Source organism: Calidris pugnax, unplaced genomic scaffold (assembly GCF_001431845.1).
Source record: "Calidris pugnax isolate Ruff unplaced genomic scaffold, ASM143184v1 scaffold20, whole genome shotgun sequence".
Taxonomy (NCBI): domain Eukaryota; kingdom Metazoa; phylum Chordata; class Aves; order Charadriiformes; family Scolopacidae; genus Calidris; species Calidris pugnax.
Window position 1 is genome coordinate 30,716,902 of NW_015094510.1, and position 24,285 is coordinate 30,741,186.

The following is a 24,285-nucleotide window of genomic DNA, read 5'->3' on the forward strand; positions in this document are numbered from 1 at the left end:
TTCTAATAGTAAAGATAGAATTCTTACCACTGGGAGAATTCTTCAAAATTTGTCTCACAGAAAAGCATAAAATGTTACCCATATTCTATCTATCAAACTACTGTATTATAATTTGGTAGCCAAAGCCAAAAACCTTAACCTGCAGTGAACAGCAGCTGAAAGAACTATCCCACTGACAGGAGTTAGATTAACTAGAACTAGTGAAACTACTTACATATGTGGATTTGTCTTGACCATGAACTGAATTATATTGTTGTAAACCTTCTCAATAATTCTTTGTTTATTTAAGTCCTAAATGAATATCCTTGTCACTAAAGATAATTTTTATTATATTAAAATATTCTACAGATCAAAGTAAGCATTAAGAAAATGTCTCCATTTACTCTGACTTTCTTATGGAAATTCATATTTATGAACCAGTGGTTGGGTTCTCTAGCATATACTTGATGCAGAAAGGATTCAGAGGTCAATGAAAAATGTTACTTTACCTGGGAACTGATCATACGTTGTGATGAACGAGCAATATTAGCAGGCAGGCCAAAAAAGTCAGGTTTATCATCTTCTGGAAGGCTTTCAATAATATTGCGATAATCCTGCATTAGAAGAAAAGAATAAACGTAACTGAGGGAACTTTTTGTTCAGCTTATAAATTAACAATGTATGCTGAAAAGGATTCATCAAAGTGCACTGAATATCAGAAAGATTAAAGTAAGTATATAACACATGACATAGTAATCTTATATATAAATGCCTTAATTTTATTTATAAAAAAGTATCTTCTTTTATATAGAGTTTCCACTCTAGAAGAGCAGAAAGCAATTCTGATTACAGTGATGCTATCAAGTGCGAAGAAAAATATGCTAAGACTGTCTCTGAAAAGTAGTTACAATACTTTTGTCCAAAACATAAAAATAAGATTAATGACAATATTAAAAAAAGATTTCAGCATTTGGAATTTGAATAATAAACTATAGTACATATTTCTAAAATGAAGCGTACTCACTTCTATTTAAATCTATGAAGATATCACTCAAAGAAAGTGAAATCATTTAGGTAAAAATGGGTTTGCATGATCACTGGAAACGCAGAACAGTAACAATAGTGGTTAAAGTGTAATAGTCACTAGTGAGGCTGCTCTTGTACAAAACATAAAGAGACCTTGCAGACTAGGGTAGACTGGTGCTGGATGTCTCTTTGATTGTGGCTTCAAAGGCAAAAAAATATTTACTATTTGAAAGTCTGGCTGCACCCTATTGCATTATATCATGTCCATTCTGTCCTTTGCTTGCGGGAGCACGTCCCAGGTGTGCAGAATTTATTCTGACACAGAATCTCACTTCAGAGATAACAACCATAGCAGACCTCTACATCAAACACTCAGGGAACACTATTTACTAAGAGATATGATTCCAATTAACTTAAGTAATCAAATTTAACGTTGTTATTAGTGTTCTACTCATCAAAACTACTTGCAAAAAAATATTTGAGACATACAAGAACAAACTCTCACATAAATAATAATACAAGAAATTGAGAGATATTAAATGCAGTGCAGGCAAGAAGGTTCATCTATTTGACTATACTATCTACAAGAATGGAGACCAGCTTGGTTTGTTTTTTCCTTCCCTCTTTATGATATTAACTGAACACCGTAGAAAATAACCATCATTTTTAAAGTAAAGAAATAAGCAAACCCCAAACTTAAACAGTCAGAATCCAGGTAGAGAATGCCAAACGACAGCTATTTATTTTAACTGGCAAAATTCCCTTTACATCAACTCATACTGGAGGTCTAGTATGGAGCACTACGCTAAAATGTAAATGAATCTTAGTAATAGCAATAGCAACAATAGCATGTGAAAGGATAGGGAGAGATCAGTTCTTTAGACGCTGTTGAATTCCCTCTTGTTTACATGAAAGGAATACTAAAGGAGAATCAGAATCCATGTTTATCTCCAAATAAAATGTCATACACACTTCACAGCGTGGTAGCAGATTATGTCAGAAAGCTGATATATTTTGTAAATAAAGAGATATATTTAGATTTTCCTATTTCCCCCAGAGTTATAAGAATGTTTAGCAGTCTGTACAAAAGTGCTATTACGTTAATATACTAGGTTATATAAAAATATAATTATATCCTTGTCATAAATGGACCCAAATTATTTTACTCAGTTCTTCACAGCTATGCTGCTCTGCACTGCAGTGCAACCAGATATCATGACAAAGTAGACTAACCGAACAAATTAGCTGAAGAGTTCTGAAGACAACTTCAGAATTAGTGCTCCACACAAAATAAGTCTAAAATAAATGGAGATATCCTTTGGACTGTAACTCTGGTTTTATTTGAGGAATTATTTCCAAGAATAATTCTTGAAAATAACTTATTTTAGTTTCTATATTAGGTGATAGAAGATGTATACCTACCAAAATACTGCAGGAATTTGGCAAAGAGATCGAACATGGGAAAACAGTCATCTTCTTGCCTCTAGCATTTAAATTGCCAATGACTTGTGAATTGAAAAGCTGCTCCAAGTAGGACCGAAGAACCCTCATATCAAAGTAATTATCTACACGGCCTCCATAAATCGCATTTTCAAACAAGCCATGCACAAATTCCCACTGAAAATCTTTGGAACCTACAAATTAATTAGCATTAGTTTTGTATCAATAGATGGCATTGCATTCTAAGTATTTCTTTTTATCATTGCAGTTCTTCAGTGAAATAAAAAAATATAAACACACAAAATAATTAATTTCTAATTGTTTTTCTTCTATATTACTAAATAATAAAGTTGCAGAAACTTCAATGAGTTTGTAAATAATTGTCATTGATAAAACAAACACCATGTTTAAAAATAAGTTATTAATATTACTTGAGTCTTAAGTGCTTTTTATTGTAGATAAACTAGTTGGTTATATGCATTTCAGAGATGATGCTATAAAAATTTTAATTAAGTGCTCCTTTGTCATAAATAAAAATAATTTCCCTTGTTCAAAATTTTATACACTATTTCATATCACAGTACCATCTGATCTCATAAAATAAACTGATCAATTGAACCAAAACGAGGTCATGCTCAAAATAGATGAAATTACCGAAACTCTTGTCTTTCAAATACAAAGATGTCTAGAAAAGGTACTTTGTAAATCATTATACATCACACAACATAGCACATAAAATTAAACATGTCACTATTAGTTTCCTGGTCAGATTATTGTTGCAATTAGATTCCTTTGGCTTAGCTATATCCCACAAGTTCAAAATAACCTATTTTCACTCCCTTCTATCGCAGTTGTCCAAAAAAACTACATGGGACAAAGTAGTTATACCCTATAGCTTTCATAGGCACGTAAAAGCTTGATCAAAAAGGTACTTCTTAAAGGCCCTTGAAAAAAGGAAGCAGCAATTACTTTAAGGGCTGGTTTATTGGTGGTAACTATTGTTTTCAAATACTTCGATCATTCCTTAGTAAGAAAAGTTATCTTCACAGCAACAGCTAATGATTTTCATTGACAGTTAGTGATTTAATCTCTTTACATCACTCTATGTTTCAACTAAGGTCCAATTCCAGACGTACTAATCATCCATAAATTTCATTTAAGTAAATGATCATAAATCACTTTTTTCATATTAACTAATATTAAGACATTCCTATGCTACTTAACAGAGCAATGAAATGGGCTCTATCTAACAGTGAGTTTCAGTATGAAGAATTCCTAGAATCATAGAATTATTTAGGTTGGAAAAGACCTTTAAGATCACCAAGTCCAACTTTTAACCTAACACTGCCATGTCCACCAGTAAACCATGTCCCTAAGCACTACATTCATATTCAATTCATTTATTCAATATATTGGGGAGCTCACATTGTGAAGGAATGAAGACAGAGACTTTATCTTCCAGGCTTTCCTGTATTTCCTATTTATTCCTCTCAAAATAAGAAGCTGAGCAGAATAGTTCTTGACAGAAAGAGATTACTGTTTTACCCAACCTCCAAAAAATGGAATTATGATTTGCCCTGTGTTTCCAGCTTTGTTTACTGGTGATGAGCCTTGCAGCACCTCCATTCTTGTCTGTTTTAGAAAGATAAAGCTCTTCATGCAACATCTTTACTAATGGTAAAATGAAGCAGGTCCTGCTTGAACCCAAGGTGAGATGGCACAAGGTGGCTTGCATCCATACAGCTAAACTCTCTTTTGCCCTAAAAACAAAAACCTCTTACCTACTGCCTATTGTAAAGAGTCTCCAGGCTCTGCAATCTGACAAAACGTGCCTTGTCACTGCCTACAAGAATGCCAGTCTGCATAAGCCAAATGTAGGAAAAAATAAACCTGCTCACGGAACACTTTTGAGCCTGTGTCCAATTTACTAATACAGACATACCCTCAGAGTCTGGACCTATGTCCACAAAAGCTGGATGAAGTCTAAACACAACTGATTCAGGGTCAGACTGCTTCCATACTGATGTAGTTACCTAACTACCTAATCATGCACTTATATTTGTGAAAACGTTCTAATGAAGATTCAAATGCAAAATTTAAATACCTTCGAAGCAGCCTTTAACAGAATGGCTCCACTCCAAACAAAGCAGTCATGCAAAGTAACCAATTTATAAAAATTACAGTGAAAATTTTTTAAATTCCAAAAATTTTAAATCAGAGACATTCAGAAGGGTTATGCTACAGAGGTGAGAAATCATTCCTTAAGAAGTGACTTACCCTCAAAGAGTCTATCAATAATGTCAAAACCAGCGCGGAAATCAGACAAAGAAAATTCATAAAACTTAGTCCAACCCTACCATTGAAAGAAATCCAAAGAATTTAATTAGTCACATGATGATCATGAAGTAAAATACAAATATTAGGTGGTTACTGAATACTGTATAAAAATACTGAAAGAAGAAAGAGACAATCTTTGTCCTCTAAAGCCCATCTTTGGAAACATTCACTGCAGGTAGTATAAAAAACAATCAGCTTTACCAGTGCATTTAATTTTACATATATACATACAAAGCAGAATCCATTAAGTGGGAGGAATGTAAACTTAAGATACTTTTATTTCCTAACAGTATATACTTCAATTAACACTTGCTGACAACTGTGACTAGAACCACACAGTGAATTATGATTTAATTTTTGAGGGCTTTTTTGCATTTCAGTTTCCTTTGGATTTTAATAAATGGTTCTGATTCTTCAAACACAGTCTACATTATACTTTCATCATCTTATTCCTTAATTCATGTCACTTCTCTACTGACAGAAAAAAGTCTAATGAGTAAAGCAGCTACTATTACAGCAAAAATGCTGACCACTATATGTAAATTTTAATCATCCTCAGTTTGCACCTCCTTTCTGTTCTTGGTGGCATTATTCTTTATATAACATTAATGTGTAACACGTATGCAATTCTCACAAAAACCTTTCAATGTAGATGGATAAGTATAAATAAATACTGATATATGACACAGTACTTAGGAAATCCAGATCTCAAAGGTATCTCTCCTTATGGTATCTCCTTCTTATGGCTGTTCCTTTGCATATGCATCATATTATAGGAACAGGAGCATATGACTCATGAGGAAAAACATGCAAATGTGTCAGATAATGTGCATGTATCTGGTGAGATGGACACGGTCTCAGGTAGGTCTGCAGCTGCTGCACAGACCACCATCACGCTACCAGCCAGTCACCCTGAAGGTCATAAACCCGAAAGATTCTGCAGTCTCTCAACAGTGCTCCTGTATTTTTTTTGACAGATCTGTATATGGACCCAACCAGTCTGAAATCCATTATAAAACACAAGAGACTTCATGTGTTAGATCAGTACTTTAAACAAATATTCTACTTCTTGAACACCGTATTCAAATTCTGATAGTGTAAGAGGAAAACAACCTTATAAATCACAAAGTCAAAACTAGTAAAAAAACTCGCAAACATTCCAGGCTCTGTCAGATCAAATCTTCCAGATGACATTTTTAATTTCACCCCTAGTCTAAATAAAATAAACAAGACACAGAACAGTTTCTTGGTTGGCCTTTTTTTTCTGTTCAATTTAAGCATCTTCAGCCAAAAAGAAATGTTTGCTTAAACAAAAATTTATCTAAGGAAAAACTACATCACAGTCTCTGAAAACCATTATAATCCTCAAAAGAAACAAGTACATTCCCTTGTTCTTCCTTCTCCTTGAACAGCGTATGTGTGCAGAAAGAGCAGACACTGTTGTCTCCTCCTTTCCACCACTGTCTCTTTTCTCAAATCTTCCATTCATATGTGTATGTTTCCAAAATATATTTTCCTGTCCCACGCAAATTGGATTCACAGAATCTTTTCCATGGCACCTCACTCCTGCATCAATATCAGATACTGCACAAATCACAAGATAACCCCATGCAGGCAGCAGCAATGTTCAGAGGGACAAGCTACCAAGATCTTATTCAGCAATTAATTCAGAGACAATAATGAAGGCAGGCACCAGAAATACCCAAGCTTTTCTCATCTCTGAACATGACTCAATATATACCTGATGAAAAATATTTCCAAGTATTTAAGCAAATAAATGGGGTAAATTTTAAAAAAGGTAGCCAAAAAATTATTACCTGAGGAATATAATTTCTTCTTTCTTGGCACACAGCATGAAACCATGCTAAACAAAAGAGAGAATGTGCTCGAGACAAATTTCCCTTTTTATTAATTTGCTCTGGTGTCCACGATTCATAGGTTCGCAAGAGATTCTTTTTGAGGCCTGGAGGTGCCTGCATTGGAAGGAAAAGCAGTGTTCTAGACAGACAAACCGATACTTTTATGTACTATTTTCTTAAATTCTAACTTATGATTTACAACTTAATGAAATGACAAACAGTACTTAACTGAAAAAAAAAACTAACAAGAAAACAATCAGCTTGTAATAAATGGCCTAATGATGGAATGATCTTACACTGAAAATAAACAAACTGAAGGAAATTGTAATCAGGATCAGGATTGTAACTGATAGGAGGAGTGAGCTACACTAAAAGAACTTAGTGAAAGAATAGTGCTCTATCATAATATGTAGACATAAAAGTTAACTCTTTTTTTTTCCACGAACAAGAACATTTCTCCTGATTTTACAAGCTCAGCTACCAATTATCATTTCTGTGATCAAAGCCAACTCTCCTTATGCAATCACTGCATTCTGTCAGCTACTATATTAATACAGTATGTATGCATGCATGATAAAATACCATTCTCTGATCCAGTGGTAGGTACTGTTCACAACCAATAGAAATAACTGCAGTTAAAGTCTATAGAATCACAACAATTACAGTGCTTAAAAGTAAAAACAACTGATTAGATATCCAGAAATTTTCAAATTGTTTGCAAGTGTGACCAGAAATGTAAATTTTGAAGCGATTTAAAACATGTTTTTGTATTTATAAGAATGTTCTTTCTTTCTTTTGAAAAATATTTTTTGCTAATGTTTCCATAAGATTATCACAGTTGCTTACGTTGCATATGCACACTTGGGGAAAATAACTGCAAAGTATCGTAGCCAATTGATGATTTTCTTTTAAACTATCTACATCTTGATTGGTAACAGCTGAGATACACACCACGAATATATAATAACCAAATGTTATTAGTCAAGTCATTGGTGATCATTGCTCTTTCATGCTAAGAAAATATTTACTATAAATGAAAAAAAAAGGTAACAAAAGGATTTAGAACATTTCATCAATGCAAAGTTCCAGTTATTCCAAAGATAATGTAAGTTCAAGAAGCTAGATGAAAAAAAAGTGAAAATCCTATACAGTCCTATAGTTTCTGTACCACTGAAGACCTCAATATAAGCAAAAAGGTATCCCAGAAGTTTAAAAATACATGCAGTCAATATAAAAATGTAACAATTTTGGCTTCCTGAAAGTCAGCAACATTGAACTCTAAAAGGTCAGAGCTTCTTGGTTTAGCTGTAGGCAAAATCTCCACACTCCATAACCAATGGAAGAGTTAGTAGCACCCCTACCCATGTTTTCTATAATGGACATTCACGCATAAATGATTAGAGCAATTATACATCACGTTGGAGAAGCACAGTCCAGTTATTCAGTGATCCATTCTGAAAGCAAGACTATCAATTTTTAGTGAAGGCCTCTAACTGTATATTGTGCTGTATGGGAGAAGAGCTGTTTTTGTTGAAAGAGCCCAGTGAACAAAGAGCTAAGGGGCCAAAAAGAAAATTAAGGATGAGAAAGTGTGATTCTGTGATCTTCTCATTCATCAAGAAGGAGGAATTCCTTGTTTTTCATCCATGTCCCAGCACCTGTGTAGGTTTTTTCTTTTAAGAAACACTGACTAAATGCGTGAAAGAATTTGGGGCACAAAACAAAACAAATACTTTCAGTTCAGACTTTCAAGTGGAAAAAATATTGGGGAAGAAATTTTTACAAATCTTCCATTTAAAGCACAGCTTCTGCAAATTTCCACATATACATTACAAATGATCATTAAAAATCTTTCAAGATAAATTCATAGCATGTTTTGTGTTGCATCTAATTGAAATACAAGGCAAAACCAATTATGAAAATAGTCCACATTAAACATAAATATAAAAAAATATATGAAAATGTAGTTTACTATACATCAAAGTTCACTCTTTGAAAACATGCAATAAAAGCTTTCCAAACAGATCTTACTTCATAAGTTATTTTCAGACTTGACTGAAGCAAAATCGGAGTAAATTTTGGATGAACTTCAGTAGTGAGCCAAAGGCGGAAGTTTGGTTGAGGCTGCAATGTGTTCAGTTCCTGTTAAAGAGATGTTATATATTGAAGTAGGTTTTGGATTGTGTTTTTTTAATATACAGAACAGAATTTACAAAATTATAATACTCTAAATTAGAATGTTAGACTTCTCTAAAAATTCTTTAGCTGTTTTTACTAGTAAGGTTATTCAAAAGCCTATAGTTCATGATGTCCTGTCTCCATACATTATATATGCCCACCATGCTCAAGTTCAAAGTTCATCGTAGCCTTGTCAAAATATTTGCAACTCCTTCACAGATCCTAAATAAAAATATATAGCACTTCTTTGTTTCTTTTAAGTAAAAAAAAAAAAAAAAATACTAGAAGGCTGCATCTCAAAAGATGAAGGCTTGGAAAGGCTTGGAATGTGGGCTGCATATCAACAACTGATCTTGATGACTTTCAACAACTGTATAAGTATATTAATTTCTTTTTCTTCAAGTGTTTATTGCATGCACACTTCACATATCATGATTCACAGAAAACTGAAGATAGAAAACGGAGTTCTAAGAGAATAAATATTGTCAAATGCTATTTCAAATACAAACCCTTCACAAAAAATACGTAATTACTGAATGTATGAAAACATGCTGCTGGTGCTTTATGGGCCTCTGATAGAGACATACCAAAGTTTTTTGACAACTGACTTGAGAACAATGTCAACAGTTTTGTTTATGTGTCTTGGAAGAAAAATTTCTCAAAAAACTCAACATTTTCTCACAATCCATTCATTTCTATAATCTCCAAACATAACCATAATCACTTTGTCTTCTGTGCTTTTAGTAAAGAAAAAAATTCTGTTAACAAATGAATCATTCTGCTCTTTAGGCAAATTATTATTTAGGCGAAAGTACATCTGGTACCCAAAGCCATAGAACTGTTGAAGTTGGAAGGAATCTCTGGAGATTGTATAGTCCAACCCTCTGCTCAAAGCAGTGTCAGCTACAGGCCGTTGCCTGAAACTATGTTCAGCCAGTTTTTCAGTATCTCCAAGGATGGAAACTCCATATCCTTTCTGGGCAACCTGTTCCAGTGCTTTAGCATCCTCACAGTAAAAATCTGTCTTACGTTTAAATGGCGTTTTCTGTATGTCAGTTTTTGCCCGTGGCTCTTGTCCTGTCACAGGACACTACTGAGAAGAGTCTGGCTCTGTTCCCTTTGGTCAATCTGGTGTTGGTCCTTTGGTCTCCATCAGCCAATACCACTGAATAACAAGAGTTACCCCAAGGCTTCCCTTCCCCAGATGGAACAATTCCAGTTCTCGCAGTCTTTCCTTGTACCACCTGTGCTCCAGACCCTTCATCACCTTTTTGGCCCTTTACTGGACTGGCTCCAGTATGCCCATGCCATTCTTGTACTGGGTAGCCCAGCATCGGACACAGGCACTCCAGATGTGTCTCTCACCAGGGCTGACCAGAGGGGAAGGATCACCTCCCTTGACCTGCTGGCACCGCACTGCCTAAAGCAGCCCAGGAGGCTGGTGACATTCTTTGCTGCAAGGGCATGTTGGCACTCGGCATCTCTCTTTCCTGAACTTCACAAGGTTTTTGTCAGCCTGCTTCTCCAGCCTATAAAGTTCTTTCTAGAAGGAAAGCACACCTATCTGTTGTATCAACCATTTCTCCCACTTTTTTAGCATCTGTACTTGCTGAGGATGCACTGTCCCATTATTCGCGCCATTAATTAAGATGTTAAACAATGTTACCCTGAGTATCAACCCCTAGAGCACAACACTGATAAGTGGTCTCCAGTTGGATTTTTTGCTGCTGACAACAACCCTATGAGCCACGCAGTTCACCCAGTTTTCAATCTACATCACTGTGGTACAATCAGGTCTGTATTTCATCAGCTTGTCTATGAGGATGTTATGGGAAATAAACTAAAATATGATAATGATCCACAGCCTTGGAAGCAAATTTAAGAAGAGAAAACAAGGGAATTTACACAATGGTTCAAGTGCAATCATCTGCAATATGCATCCTCTGTTACATCACGTTTGGCTAGAAGACAGCTAAGCGCAGTCAGTTGTAAGCTGTGAATCATCTTCGTATTGATAAAGTTCACATTGACCAAAAGACATATTGCATCTTCTCAAATGGAAAGATTGTAAGAACTAAATTTATGTGCCTGAATCAAGCTGAATTATAAATAGGCAGACCTCTCTTAAGAGAATGTCCAACATATGAATTATGTCGCCTCGCATTTGCTACTGGTATACAAAACTGACAAGGGGATGTGCCGAGTCAAACATGAATGGGAAGGCAAAGTTCTAAAACTTGATAATTAGTAACAGGCTTAAAAACACTTCCATACTGTTCACCATCATATTCAGAGTAGATGACACACATCAGTGTTATCTCACTTTGCCTTCCCATTTTTTCATAATGGATTATAAGAACCTTAAATGCATATGCGTGCCACCTGGTCATTGCTAGACAGAAGACAGACTCCAAGCTCATGTGCATGGAGTACACTTTACAGACAATCATCAGAAACTGGAAAATTAAGACTGTAGTAACTGTTGATAGGAATTCCCCACTTTCTTTTACTAAGTAGTTTGTTTGGTGGATTTCACAGTGATATACATGTGAAGTCACTTTGATTTAGTTAGCATGTTATTAATTTTACATGCCAAAAGTAAGAGTGTGTTTCTATAAAACCTTAGACATTTTAATTTCAAATTAGCAAAACTCTCCTAATGACTCAGACACAAGCTACACTTACAAAAAAGAACTACTGACAATAAAGTCCTAGAACTGAAAACAAAACAAAAAAGAATAAATTTAAGCATTCAGATTCAGAGTTCAGCACACATGGGCCATATCCCATAAAGTACCGTAAGTCCTAACAGGATCATTTGTTCACTCACTGTGGCAGAAATACTCTACATTGTATGAAAATTAAAGTGCTCACCCAAAGGACGGATCTGCTTAGATCTGAAGCATTTCACCTTATTCATGCTTGAGAAAACTGCAAAGGTTTATTTTTTAAATTGCTGGAAATGCCTGAAATGCTTCAGAAATGTTGCATACTAATCTTGTCTGGTTTCCAACACATTCTTCTCTAGTTAGCCTCACCTTTTCCAACACAGGAAGCCAAGATGTAACAAGATGCAGGTTCTTTAAACACAGCCATTCTCCATTGTGTGCACATTCTTTTAAAGTTTGAATCGCCAGGTCAGCTTGGCCTTGGCCCATTGCAATCTGAAAGACACAGTTGCATCAGGAATTTATCGTATCTCATTTAACAGTGAAATACAAAATCACGTTTCCAAGTTAGACTGCATATATGAAAAAGAAGGTGTGCTAAAGATAACCAGAATTTTCTCTAATGTGATAAGCTACTTAAGTAGGGAAAAGATTAATGAAAACGTAGGTTTTTATTTACAACCTATCTAACCAGAGTTTCTTAAGAAACAACATTACCCAGTCTTTTTATGGAAAAAACATCTATCACCTGGTGACAGTGATCGCATTCCCTGGGAACTCAAAAAGTAATATAAATATCAGTGACTGAACTGTGTTGCTGCAGAATTGCTGATACAACAAAAACAAGAGATAAATTAATTTTCTTTTGACTGTAAGTTAGGAGCACTTCCTTTGAAGAGAAACACTCAATTTCATATTGAGATGAGTGAAAAACTAAGGCTGCTCTCTTTCCAGCTGGGAAATATGAATAGCTTAGCAGTCATTTCTTCATTTTTTATAGTACCATACTGTGGCTAAAATAAATTTGGATCTTCAAATAGAAATACAAAGATCCAAAGCTGAATTTTCAGATAAATTAATGAAAACTGAAAATAAAGAAAGGGCTTGTTCCCTGGCACAATTACTGCAACAATCGATGTTAGACTATGTGTGGAGCACACTCACCTTAGTTCTCCCTTAGAATCCAGTTGTAAGCTTTAAGTAACAAAAACACTGAACCAAACAGGTTGAAAAGAAAGTAGTCTTTGCCAATCTGAAAAGTCTTGTCTTGGCAGTACTGCTATAGCAAAATAGAACTATTGTAATTATTATGACTTCATCAACTATCCCTTAAGAGGAAATCCATCTGTTTATCAAAGAAACTTGGGGCCTTAGCTTTCTATGATGGCACAGGGACATTCTCTGCCTAAATAAAACTGAGTATAGTATCTTGAAATAGTTTAAAACAGCCAAAAGAAGACAACTGAAAGTGACCAGAAAATATGGTAATACACCACAGAAATTTAGGAGTCTGTTCTTTATTCCATACGAAAAATATTTGAACAGAGAAGAAAAATCTGATCTTCTATGGTCTATTCAAATTGCATGAGAAAGGCCTAGAAAAAATAGTAATAAAAAATATTCTCATTAGTAGCCAACTTTCAAATGACTTAGGTTTCAGTACCTTTCCTTAATCAAGTATCCTACCATGCTGCATTTTAAAAGTCCAACATGTAAAGGAGATTTAGATATAAACACAAAAAAACATGTGGCAGAGTAAGAAATATGCTTTCTGAAACATTCACAGCTAGAGAAGCTGGTAGTAGGATCTAAAACTTTAGATTTTGATGGGTAAAATATATTACATCAGTGCACATTCCAGGAAAGGAACAATTTCAAGGACTATTAAAAAGTAACATTAAACTTGACATTTTCCATTTCTATGCTAACCAGCGATCAGGTAGATAACAACTCCCCTCCCCTGAATATTTCAAATGACAGAAGGAAATAATGCTTTACAGAAAGTTATAAAGGATATTGGTAATGTGAATTAGGAATATTAGTTAACATTTAAAAGATTTAAAACTTGTATCACAGAATGAATCCTGCAAGATCTCTAGTCCAACCTCCTGCTCAAAACAGGGCCAGCTCTGAAAGATCAGACCAGAAGATGATGGCTTTGTCCAGTGGACTCTTGGGAACCTCCGAGGATGGAGACTGCACCGGACTGTGATCATGGTGAAAAAGTTTCTCCTTAACTCCAGTTGTAACCTATCTCATTAGCATTTACGCCTGTTGCTTCTTGTCTTCCCACTGTGTCTGATTGAAAAGAGGCTGGGTCCATTTGCTCAGTGACCTTCTTGTAGGTATTGAAAGGCTGTTACTAGGTCATCACAAAGACTTCTCTGTTGGCAGGGAGCAGTGCTAACTCATGTCCAGCTTGTAGTCTACAAAAACCCTCCAGTCCTTTTCAGCAGAGATTCTTCTCAGCCTGTCAATCTATTGCCTGTATCATTGCAAGGTTTCTTCTTTCCTAGGGGCAGGACTTTGCATTTCTTGAGTTCTGTAAGGTTCTTGTCAGTCAAGGAAAGCCAAGGAGAGTTGTGAGCCCATTGCTTGGTAGGGCAGGGCACATAGTGACAAGGCACAAGGAAAAGGCTGACCCTTTTAGTCTGAGGGTTCAGTGCTGAGGTTTGCTCTCAGGTCTCCCAAAGCTACAAGCAGAAGTGAAGCAATACTCACAGGAGAGACAGAAAGATTTAGGAATCAACCAACACAGTTGGAAATAAGAAAGTCCACAGGACAAGATGCATTCAAGAGTGTTGAGGGGGGCAGCTAATGTCACTCCTTGCTCTCATCTTCAAAAGGCTATGTTTTGGGGCATTTGCTGATGAAAAAGGAAAATGTCACATTTATCTTCAAGAATGGAAAGGAGGAGAAAGATCTAGGTAGTTACAGGCTTGTCAGCCTCCACTCAGTCCCCGGGAAGGTTATGGAGCAAGTCCTTTAAGAAGCCATTTCTAAATACATGAAGAACACAGAGGTGATAAGAAGCAGCCAATATAGATCTACCAATGGCAACTCATGCCTAATTGACCTCATTGCTTTCTATCATGAGGTGACTGTCACTATGGACAAAGAGATGCCAGGGAATGTTGCATACCTTGACTTTATTAAGGCTTTTGACAGAGTCTCCCACCTCCTTATCATCAAATTGAAGAAATAATGGCTGGAGAAGTGAAAAATAATATTGGCAGAAAAATGGGTGGACTGCTGGCCTCAGATGACGGTCAGTGGTGTAGAGTCCAGCTGGCAGCCAGTAACTAGTGGTAAACTTCAGAGATCAGTACTAGGACAAATACTGTCTAATGTCTTCATCAGTGACCTTGGTTAAATGACTGGATGCACTCTCAGCAAGCTAATGGATAACACCAGAGCGGGGCCGGGGGGAGGGCAAGCACCCAATACACTGGAAGGCCAGGCTGCCACTCACATGGATGTGAACAGGCTGGAGAAACAGGCTGGCAGTTCATGAAGTTTCCAGGGAAATGATTCCTCTCTTTCTAATTTGTGAGATGAGATCTGGAGTACTGTGTCCAGTTTTGGGCTCCCCAGGACAAGACAGACATGGTCATACCGAAGTGACTCTGGAGCAGACCACCAGCAAGCTCAGGGCACACTCAGCAGGCTTTGTTTAGCCAAGCAGGCAGGAGACCTTCTTGCTGTCTACAACTACCTAATTGAAGAATGCAGAGAAGATAGAGCAAGGCTCTTTCAGAGGCACATGGTGATAGGACATAAGTCAATGCAAAGTTGGAAGATAGGAAATACTGATTCAATATTAGAAGAAACATCCTCCTGTGCGAGTAGTCAAATATTGGAACAAGTCACCCAGAGATACTGTGGGCTCTCCATCCTTGGAGGGGGGACCTTCCTGCTTTCAGCAGGGGGTTGAAATAGATGATCTCCAGAAGTCCCTTCCAACCTAGGTTATTCTGTGAATTTAATAGCTACAGAAAATTTCTTCTTAAAAAAAAAAAAAGTTGGTTTCAACACCTCTGCATAAATCCAATTTTGAACCAAACATGGAAAATATGAAGTGATTTGTTCACAGTACAATTCATGAATAAAGTCTACTCAAGTGGAATTATCTTCACTCAATTTAGTTTTGTGTGAATGCAAAACAGGGAAGAAGTTGTATACCATGAAAAAAACCAACTGTTAAAATGGCTGGGGAAAAAATTTTGGAGTTGCATGCCTGTTCCTGAAATCTGAAGGTTTTCCCGCATGGTCGATCCTAAACAGCTTTTTTAAAAGACTTGAAATAAAAGAGTTCTGTTCAGGAGCCCCCATCAACAATTAACTGGTTAACATTTGCTTGTAAGATTTCTCAAATTATTTTACAGAATTTCAAAAAATTCCTAAGCATTCACATACACTGAACATCTGATTTCCGCCTTCTGTTGAAGAAAGAACTATGCAAGTCCTATAAGCAAATTGTGGTGTCCAGTTTTCAGTCGGTTTTGTTCATATTTCAATTACTCCACACTAAAAAAGATGTTTCAGCATGTATAACAATTCTCAGTCTCTTTTGTTCTCTTTTATCTATCTTCATATCTTCCCCATCTCCAAGTTGGAGGAATGACTCTTGTGTGGATTCTGCTTCTGTGAGGATCACTGTGCCTCTCTTCTCCAACACATTTTTCCAATAGAATCAGAAATTAGTGGCAAGATACGTGGGAACAACAAACGTATAAACACCAAACTGTGCTTTTACATACTAACTTCCATAAAAAAGGAAGTAAAACAGATATTACTACTGTAAAATTTTACACATTGTTTTTTTAATCATTATGCTTATGTAGGACTGACCTGATGGTAGCGCTCAGCATTTCTTTCAACACTGGCAAGTTCTTGCAACTCTTGAGAAGGATCAGCACCAGGAGAAATAATTATCAAGATGGGCTCAATTTCCAGAGTCTCTTTATACAGATGTTTCAAATTCGGAGGTGATGGAGATAATTCTTTAATTCCTGTAATTAGAATTAGAATTATTATGGAAATAAATTGATGAGACAGGACTGAGTGCTTCATTAACCACTTTAGAGTTATCTGGCTGTCAAAGTTCTATTCAATGGAGACCATAAAACTGGTCCTACAATGAGAAAAAAATCCTTAAAATATGCAGGTAGAAGGCACCCTCCATTGACAAGAAAAAGACATAACCACCAAAACGGTGCTTGGACTTACAGTTTGACAAATACAAACTGCAGTCTTATTTAGAGTATAGTCTTCAAGAAAACACGCAAAAAGAGAAGAATATAAGAATATGAATAGTTGTGCTAATTGCTCAAAGTAATGTGTATGCAGTGTGTATGCCCACATGCAGAACTTCTCTCCTGTATTGTCTGGAGAGCCCTAATTATCAGACTTTGACTGTACATAGTTCTTCATGCTACAATTACTTTAGTCTATTATTTGTTTTAATATACAACTTAAATGTTTAGAATGTTGAGCCAGTATAGGCAAGGCATTTATACACGAGCCCAAAGCTCTCTGTAACATAAATGGTGTTAATCAAATATTTTCAATCCATCTTTGGACTGGTCCTTAAACAGTGAAGTGTTAGGTACAATGTAAGTACAAGTAAGACAGAAGAGCCCAAAGCAGTGACATGTATGTCACACCTACTAAAAGAGGCAATACACATTTCCTTGAGGGCACAGTCTGCTTTCAGACTTGAGTAAGCATCGGAAACCACAACATAAAGTAAGACAGAAGAGCCCAAAGCAGTGACATGTATGTCACACCTACTAAAAGAGGCAATACACATTTCCTTGAGGGCACAGTCTGCTTTCAGACTTGAGTAAGCATCTCCACATAGAACAATACTATATAATTTAAATATATAATTTAAATATAACAGGTCATGCTAGGTTCTCTGCATGTATCTGTACAGAGACTCTACCCAGTGCAACTAAACAGATAAAATCACTATCAATCAGAATGTTTTCAAATAATGGATTAAACAAGACTAATATTGGAAAATATTTTCATTGTACATTCCTTAGGCATGTAGAGATAATATAAGCAGAGATAAATATATAAAATGAGACCACAAGGCAATTGGTAAGGGCAGCTCCCTTGAATTCTGCTGCTCACTGCCAATGAACCCTAAACCCTAGGAGATCCATAGAACGATACTGAAATTAAAATACGGCTGCTCAGTGCTGGACTGGGGCATGCTCAGCGAGGAAGATCTTCAGGGACTCTTTATCTCAAAAATATCTGACAAACATCTGCAAGTTGTTTCTCAATGGATCCTGTATTGGCCAAATTAGAAGGCCTGAAAAAAGCTTAGACTTTCAACAAAAGCCACCCAGCATACTAGCTTTCTGGTCATTCCTCCACACTAAGCTTATAGCAACATTTTTCACAAATACTAGCTACTGCACATTTGACATTCCCTTCACTAACATAATAAATGGAAATAGCTAAGCTATTGGCAGGGAGGGGAGAAAGAAAGAAAATATACATATTAGTTAAGAAAAAAATGAAACGATATATATGTAGAGATTTGTTCAGTGGTTTTTTTCAACTACAGTTGTAATTCAAGCTACTTGAGTCACTCTAAGCAATACAAGAAAAATATCAGGAAGTAGAACATGACAGCATACTCTAGGGTAAGAAAGTTTATTCTAGTTAGTTTTTATGAAAGTGTGCTGGCAATGCTGAAAATGGAAGACAATATTATGCCTATAATTAGAAAATCCAACATCTGATGTTTCTTTTTGTGGATGAGGACTACAAGGAAGAGGTACCTGCAATGTATTCTGATATTTAGGCTATAAACCACTGTCTTGCACCTTAAGCAAGCTTCACCTCATCAAATCCCTCTCTACTGAGTCATATTCACTGACACTATATTTGATTGATGAAGTATCAAAATATAAATGTTTCCATATTAATTTAAATATTAAAACATTACATAAAGCATTATTAGAACTTAATCACTACCTACATAAGCAATAAAGATATATTGAGAATCTTAACACCAAATGTTAGACCAAGACTTTATTAAAAGTAAGGTCTTAGGTAAATTTTAAGTTTTATTAACTTTTATTTCAATGAAGAAAATAATTTTGAAAATCTTCACCAGTGTTTCAAATCCTATGAAAGATGCAGGATTAAAAATATCTGTTGAAGTGAACAGGCAGCAAGGACACAAAAATGAAACGGAGATCTTTCTGACCAGTAATTAACACTGCGGAGTAGGCATCATGCAATGCTGCAGGTATTCATTATTACATGGAAATGCAGAACAGATATACAGAGTCACAAAAGAAAAATCATAGAATAATTTGGGTGAGAAGGGACTTTAAAGGTCATCTAGTCCAGTTCCTCTGCAGAAAGCAGGGACATCTTCAACTAGTTCATGTTGCTCAGAGCCCAGTCCAACCTGACCTTGAACGTTTCCAGGGACGGGGCATCTACCACCTCTCTGGGCAACACATGCTAGTCTTTCACCACCCCTATAGTAAAAATGTTTTTTCTTCTATCTGTTCTAAATTTACCCTCTTTCAGTTTAAAGCCATTACCCTTTGTCCTACCACAACAGGCCCCACTAAAAAGTTTGTTCCCATTTTTTCTGCAGATTCCCTTTCTTTTAAGTACTGTGTTATTACTTCCAGTTGAGAAACTCTGGAGACATAAACCACTGGTCACTGCAAAAGGTTTCACTACAGGCTTCTGACGTTCTTAAACTCTTGCTAGATACTCTTGCTTATACTAACATGCTAGACAGACCTCTCTTTTTCACTTCTTCAACCATTCTTAAGTTCCTGTTCCTAAGACTGCTTTGCTCCTACAGGTTCATGGAATAATCTACAGTCAAGATAAAGCAGAGACTGATGGCTGCATTACTATTTTTATCAGTGCAAACAGAAGGTACACAGATTCCCAAGAAGCTTAACTGATCAGGAGTTTTGATATCCTACATAACTCTATTTCATCTGGGAACTACTGCTTGGCCTTGCATTAACTGGGGAACAGAATGAAAAGCTCTGATTGGGCAACAGATAAATATGTGTACACCTGCAAATTAAGTTATTATAATAACATATTTATGTTAAAGATGCTAATTTAAAAGAGGTGCAATTGTAAATTAGTAACTGCCTAGCCAAATATATTGTAGCACTCTTGAGAGGCATCATTTGGAAAATTAATACAGTGCAAGTTTTCTTACATAGAACAGTTTGTCTATTAGAAATTTGGACACAATGTTTAGAAAAAGCATAGCTATGCTGAACGTGCTTTTTGTTTTAAGGAAGCTCCACTGAAGTGAAATACAGAAAAACTACTATGCAGCCCTGTCTATTCCTGGCCATTAGAATTAAAGCTACATCCAGGATTACGTTTAGAGAATGGAAAAAAGGACTCCAGTGTTTCAGGGGAAATCAATAAACACTCATATTCCAGACAATAACTATGCAGACAGACTGGGAAATCCTGACATACTTTTCTGCCTCCATGTTGCATTCTGATAGAATTTCTAAATCTTACTATCCAAACTGACATCCTGACATGAGAAGAAAAAGCATATGTGAGAGCAAGTAACTTCTCAGAAAAGGTTGGGGTGGTGGAGGAGGGGATCTAAGTGGGAAAGAGAGAGACCTGACCTATAAATACATAGTTTGTCACAGGATGCAAACTTTATATTTTTTATAAACTGATGAAACTTCCATAAAATCAATGAACTCTTCATACTAAATTCAATGTAATTAAACCAATCCACAACAGCTGGGACATGAACTAAAAATGCTTGTTAAAATTCCTTCTGTTGTTGATCTGTACACAGAGAAACAAGGTACAAGAATATCAGTAAGTATTATTACTACTCACGATTCCAAAACAGAAAGCAGGAGATGACTTTTTTTTTATTTATTTTGGCAAGTAATTTTATTTTGGCCCAGAAGCAATATGACCGTAAGAGCTCTGATCTACTGTATAGAAAATGGTCTCTGAGAACAAAATACAGACTTCTATAGCATGCACTGATTTCCTTTCTTCATATCTATACTGCTTTTTTGAAGAATATGAAAATGTAGGTAATTAAAAGCCTCTTCAAATACCATTTCTGATGTAGCCAGACTCAAAATACTATGTTAAAGTAGATATGAAAAAAAACCCAACTCCATGAGACATATGGAATGATTTGGGAGTCTACTGTCAATGCGATTTTTGCTAACATAGTACAGTTCAGTATAGCAAGTAAAATTAAGAAATAAGCATACTTTGGGTTCCCACAAAATACATTTATAGAAAACTCTTATGAACTTTATCTTCAAAAGAAATTATTTTAATCCCCCTCCATCCATAAATTTAAAAATATATGTAAAATATGAAAAGAGGAAAAAACAGCCTATCTGGATAAAACAGAAGTGGAAGGCTTTCTTGTAGGCTATTACAGCTCTTTTGGAACTCATTTTTCTCACAGGAAAATAGACAAGGGAGATTGGAAATTTCCCTTTTGAACTAAGTGAAACAGTTTGTCTAAGAAGTTTCAGGGTAAGGGCCCTTAAAAAGACATGGTAGAAAAAAAAATGAAAAAAACATTCATATAAGCATGACCCCTTTTATTAGATGGAAAGTGCTAGTCATGATTTATGACAATGTCAAAATAAAACCTCACTGATATGCATGAAAAATCTGTGGATGAAACCTTGCCTACAAATGGAGTCAATGGTATTCTGCCTGCCTCAGTGAGGCTGTGGTTTCATTCACCAAAAAACATTCCCTTGTGGAAAGCCTCCAAGGACCTGGCATCAGGATAGACATAAACAATTTCTGTAATATATTAAGATTTGAAGACAGTAAGTGGGTGAATAAATTTACTCTGAATTCAGGTCTTTGCTGGGCTTTGAGCCACACGTACTGCAGACTGCGCTTGGCAGTCGATTCCAACAGGCAGGGACATTGTCAGCGTGGGACCTGTACACTCACCATGATGAAAGTACCCTCTCTATCTACTGATAACATTTGACAGAGCAGGCTAAGCTTACTCCTGAAAATGATGGCCTTGGTGGCAGACATGGAACCAATTTTGACCAACAAATAACACTCACTGACAGAGCACAAAGAGTAAGATAAACTCTCGCACAAATGCCATTAAAAATGTAACAATCAGAGACCTAAACTTATACCTTATACCTAATCTGAAGGTAAGATTCATTTCAAGATACTGGAAAATATGTCAGCCATATTACCTTGGCAGTCTAGGAGTCAATTTTCCAAGTACCTTTTCTACCACATTAGAAACAGGCTTTGCCACTTACATTTGTCTTTACAATCTAGATCCTTTCCCTTCTGTTAATCCCACTTCTGTCCTGACCACATTAATATCAACAAATGCTGCCTTGTCCCTTCTTAATACAGAGGGTGATTGTAAAAACCACAGTGTCCACCCAATAAGACACTCATAATTTGTCTTCCATATGTGTATTGTCATTAACTGCTAAAAATTAAAGGAAGGCTTTGGTGTGCTGTACTGCAATATTAAGATTATTTGGAACACAAGTTCCAAACTTTGGATACAACAGACCTCAGAAAGGAAACAGACAGACTAGAACCAGGACCCAGTCATACCATTGATTCATTCTAAATCATGTGTATTTCTAAACAGACAGTATAAATTTTATTACAGTCTGAGAAACTGACAAAAATGACTGAAAATACAAAACAATCTTTTGACATCCAATTCAAAAAATCTGAAACCTAATGGTTTTTAAATGGTACATGATATTAAATGAAATAATCTTTTTGGAAAATTTGTGTCTTATGGAAAATGCTGCAGTGTAAAACTTAGAGGAAACCAGCTATTCTCCTTTCTAAATTAGCCCCATGTACAAGAATTCATTAAAATAATCTGATAGATCTTTTATTATATTTTAGATCACTACGCATAATAAACCAAACAATTTAAAAGCACTTTTTAACAATACTTTACAAGAAAGAAATCGGCAAACACATTTACAGCATGTTTTCAAATCCTAAAACTTAGAGGTTTCCATAAGAACTATAAAATAAAGATGAAACAGGAAAAAAAGATATTTAATTGTTGGGTGGAAACACCCTAGTAAAAAATTAACTTACCTAGGGTTTTACATGTAAAAAGAGCCATGGCACTCTGTAGCCTGTCTGGTCTGACAGCCTGGACCACAAGTACCTTAAAATAAAATATATTCAGGGGAGATGAGTTCATAATAGTATATTGTGGCAATTTAAAAAGACTTTTCTAAGAAGGCTGAATGCTTTAAACTTCTCCTTAGAACAAAGTAATTTTCTCTGAATATATAGAGCTATGGGATTATTCCTTTCCAAGATAATCTAATGTAATTGTTTGTTCATAAGTAGCTTGTGCTATCAATAGAATCAGAAGGCAGATCTATATCTAGTGTCTATTTGTAAGCTGGAAGTTTTTCTAAAATGTTTTAGAAAAAAGGTGGCTATGTGGGTAGCTAGAATGACAGAAAGCAAACTCAGCTTTATACTGGTAATCTAATTCTATATAAGTATTTAGGCAATAACTTCCTTACTGGAATACTAATGTTTCTGATTTCAGTGCAGCAATACAGTAAAATAATCAGTTTTCAAAGAATTTCCTTTTGTTTAAGCACACCTATAGAGTTTTACATCTGACTTATTTTTCTGAGACATTCTGACTTTTCAACCTCATAGTTAAGAGGTTTTAACTTCATTAAATTTTTAAGAAAGTACTACTTTTTAAACTTGAGATTACACTGAGTGCTATTGCACTATTTTTAAGTTAAACCCTATTTTTAAGTAGGGTTTGAAAGAAACTAACTTATGAGTGGCACATAAATTTATCCAGGTAGTTTCATTATATTTCATCGACAGAAAATTCTTAATGATTTTCATGCAAGAAACTAGATATGTAATATGCTGATCATTCCAGATTTGTTTTACTATAAATGAATAATTTTTATGACAACATATTGCACGCATAGGAATTGCTCTTCTGCATTTCTTCAAATCAAACATGACTCAGGCTAATTTGTTTCCATAATGGTTTATTTCACACATGCTATTTTAGAAATTCTCTTTCTCCACAAAAACTCCAAAGCCAACCAGCCAGATACAACTTTGTCTTACACCCCATCCCTTCTTTGGATGGGCCTTCATTTTATATCAAGTGACTTCAAATGAAAAATCACAGCACCATTTGAAAGTAAATTATAGCATCCTTTCTTCTATAAACACAAGGGTGACATTCCTCTCTTGCAGAGGAGAAGGATCCCCAGGTGGAGGAAGGAACTTGCCTCCCCAACATTCTTGGTGAGTTCTTTTATCAGCAAGCTTCCAGGAAGAATAGTATTTCATGACTACTATTCTAAAAAGCAGTGGCTGCTACTGCATTTTGTGGTTTTCAGTCAGATGTATGAGTTTGCACATTTAACAATTAACTAAATTAATGATGTTCAACTAAATTAATGAGGTACTGCAAATTCTGCAGTAACAAATCAATCATGAAAGAATTTTAATACCTGTTCATAAAATTAACTTTGTGAATATTAATAAAGAGCTTGTTACCTTACACGCTATGCTCTCTTGCAGTCAAGACATCAACATAAAAAAGACATATTCATATAAGAGAGAACTGAATATGTATTACAGAAAAAACAAATCCTTATATTAAATAAACTAGTTAATCTGTAAGACAATTTAGATATTGTCATTGGTTATAATTCAAACAGGACTGAAGCCTAAATTCCCAAGATGTATAGATTTCTTTCAATGCT

The 24,285-nt window shown here is 35.6% G+C and overlaps 1 protein-coding gene across 1 annotated transcript in view; it reads right to left on the reverse strand.

Moving 5' to 3' along the window:
- DYNC2H1 (dynein, cytoplasmic 2, heavy chain 1) overlaps positions 1 to 24,285 on the reverse strand; it is a 159,001-nt gene that overhangs the window by 55,508 nt on the left and 79,208 nt on the right. The window contains exons 75-82 of the mRNA XM_014966266.1: positions 22,619 to 22,691; positions 16,340 to 16,500; positions 11,858 to 11,983; positions 8,673 to 8,783; positions 6,600 to 6,755; positions 4,723 to 4,798; positions 2,428 to 2,639; positions 489 to 593 (exon numbers count right to left, since the gene is read on the reverse strand). Coding sequence (XP_014821752.1) covers positions 489 to 593; positions 2,428 to 2,639; positions 4,723 to 4,798; positions 6,600 to 6,755; positions 8,673 to 8,783; positions 11,858 to 11,983; positions 16,340 to 16,500; positions 22,619 to 22,691 — 1,020 coding nt within the window. The remainder of the gene's footprint in view (positions 1 to 488; positions 594 to 2,427; positions 2,640 to 4,722; positions 4,799 to 6,599; positions 6,756 to 8,672; positions 8,784 to 11,857; positions 11,984 to 16,339; positions 16,501 to 22,618; positions 22,692 to 24,285) is intronic.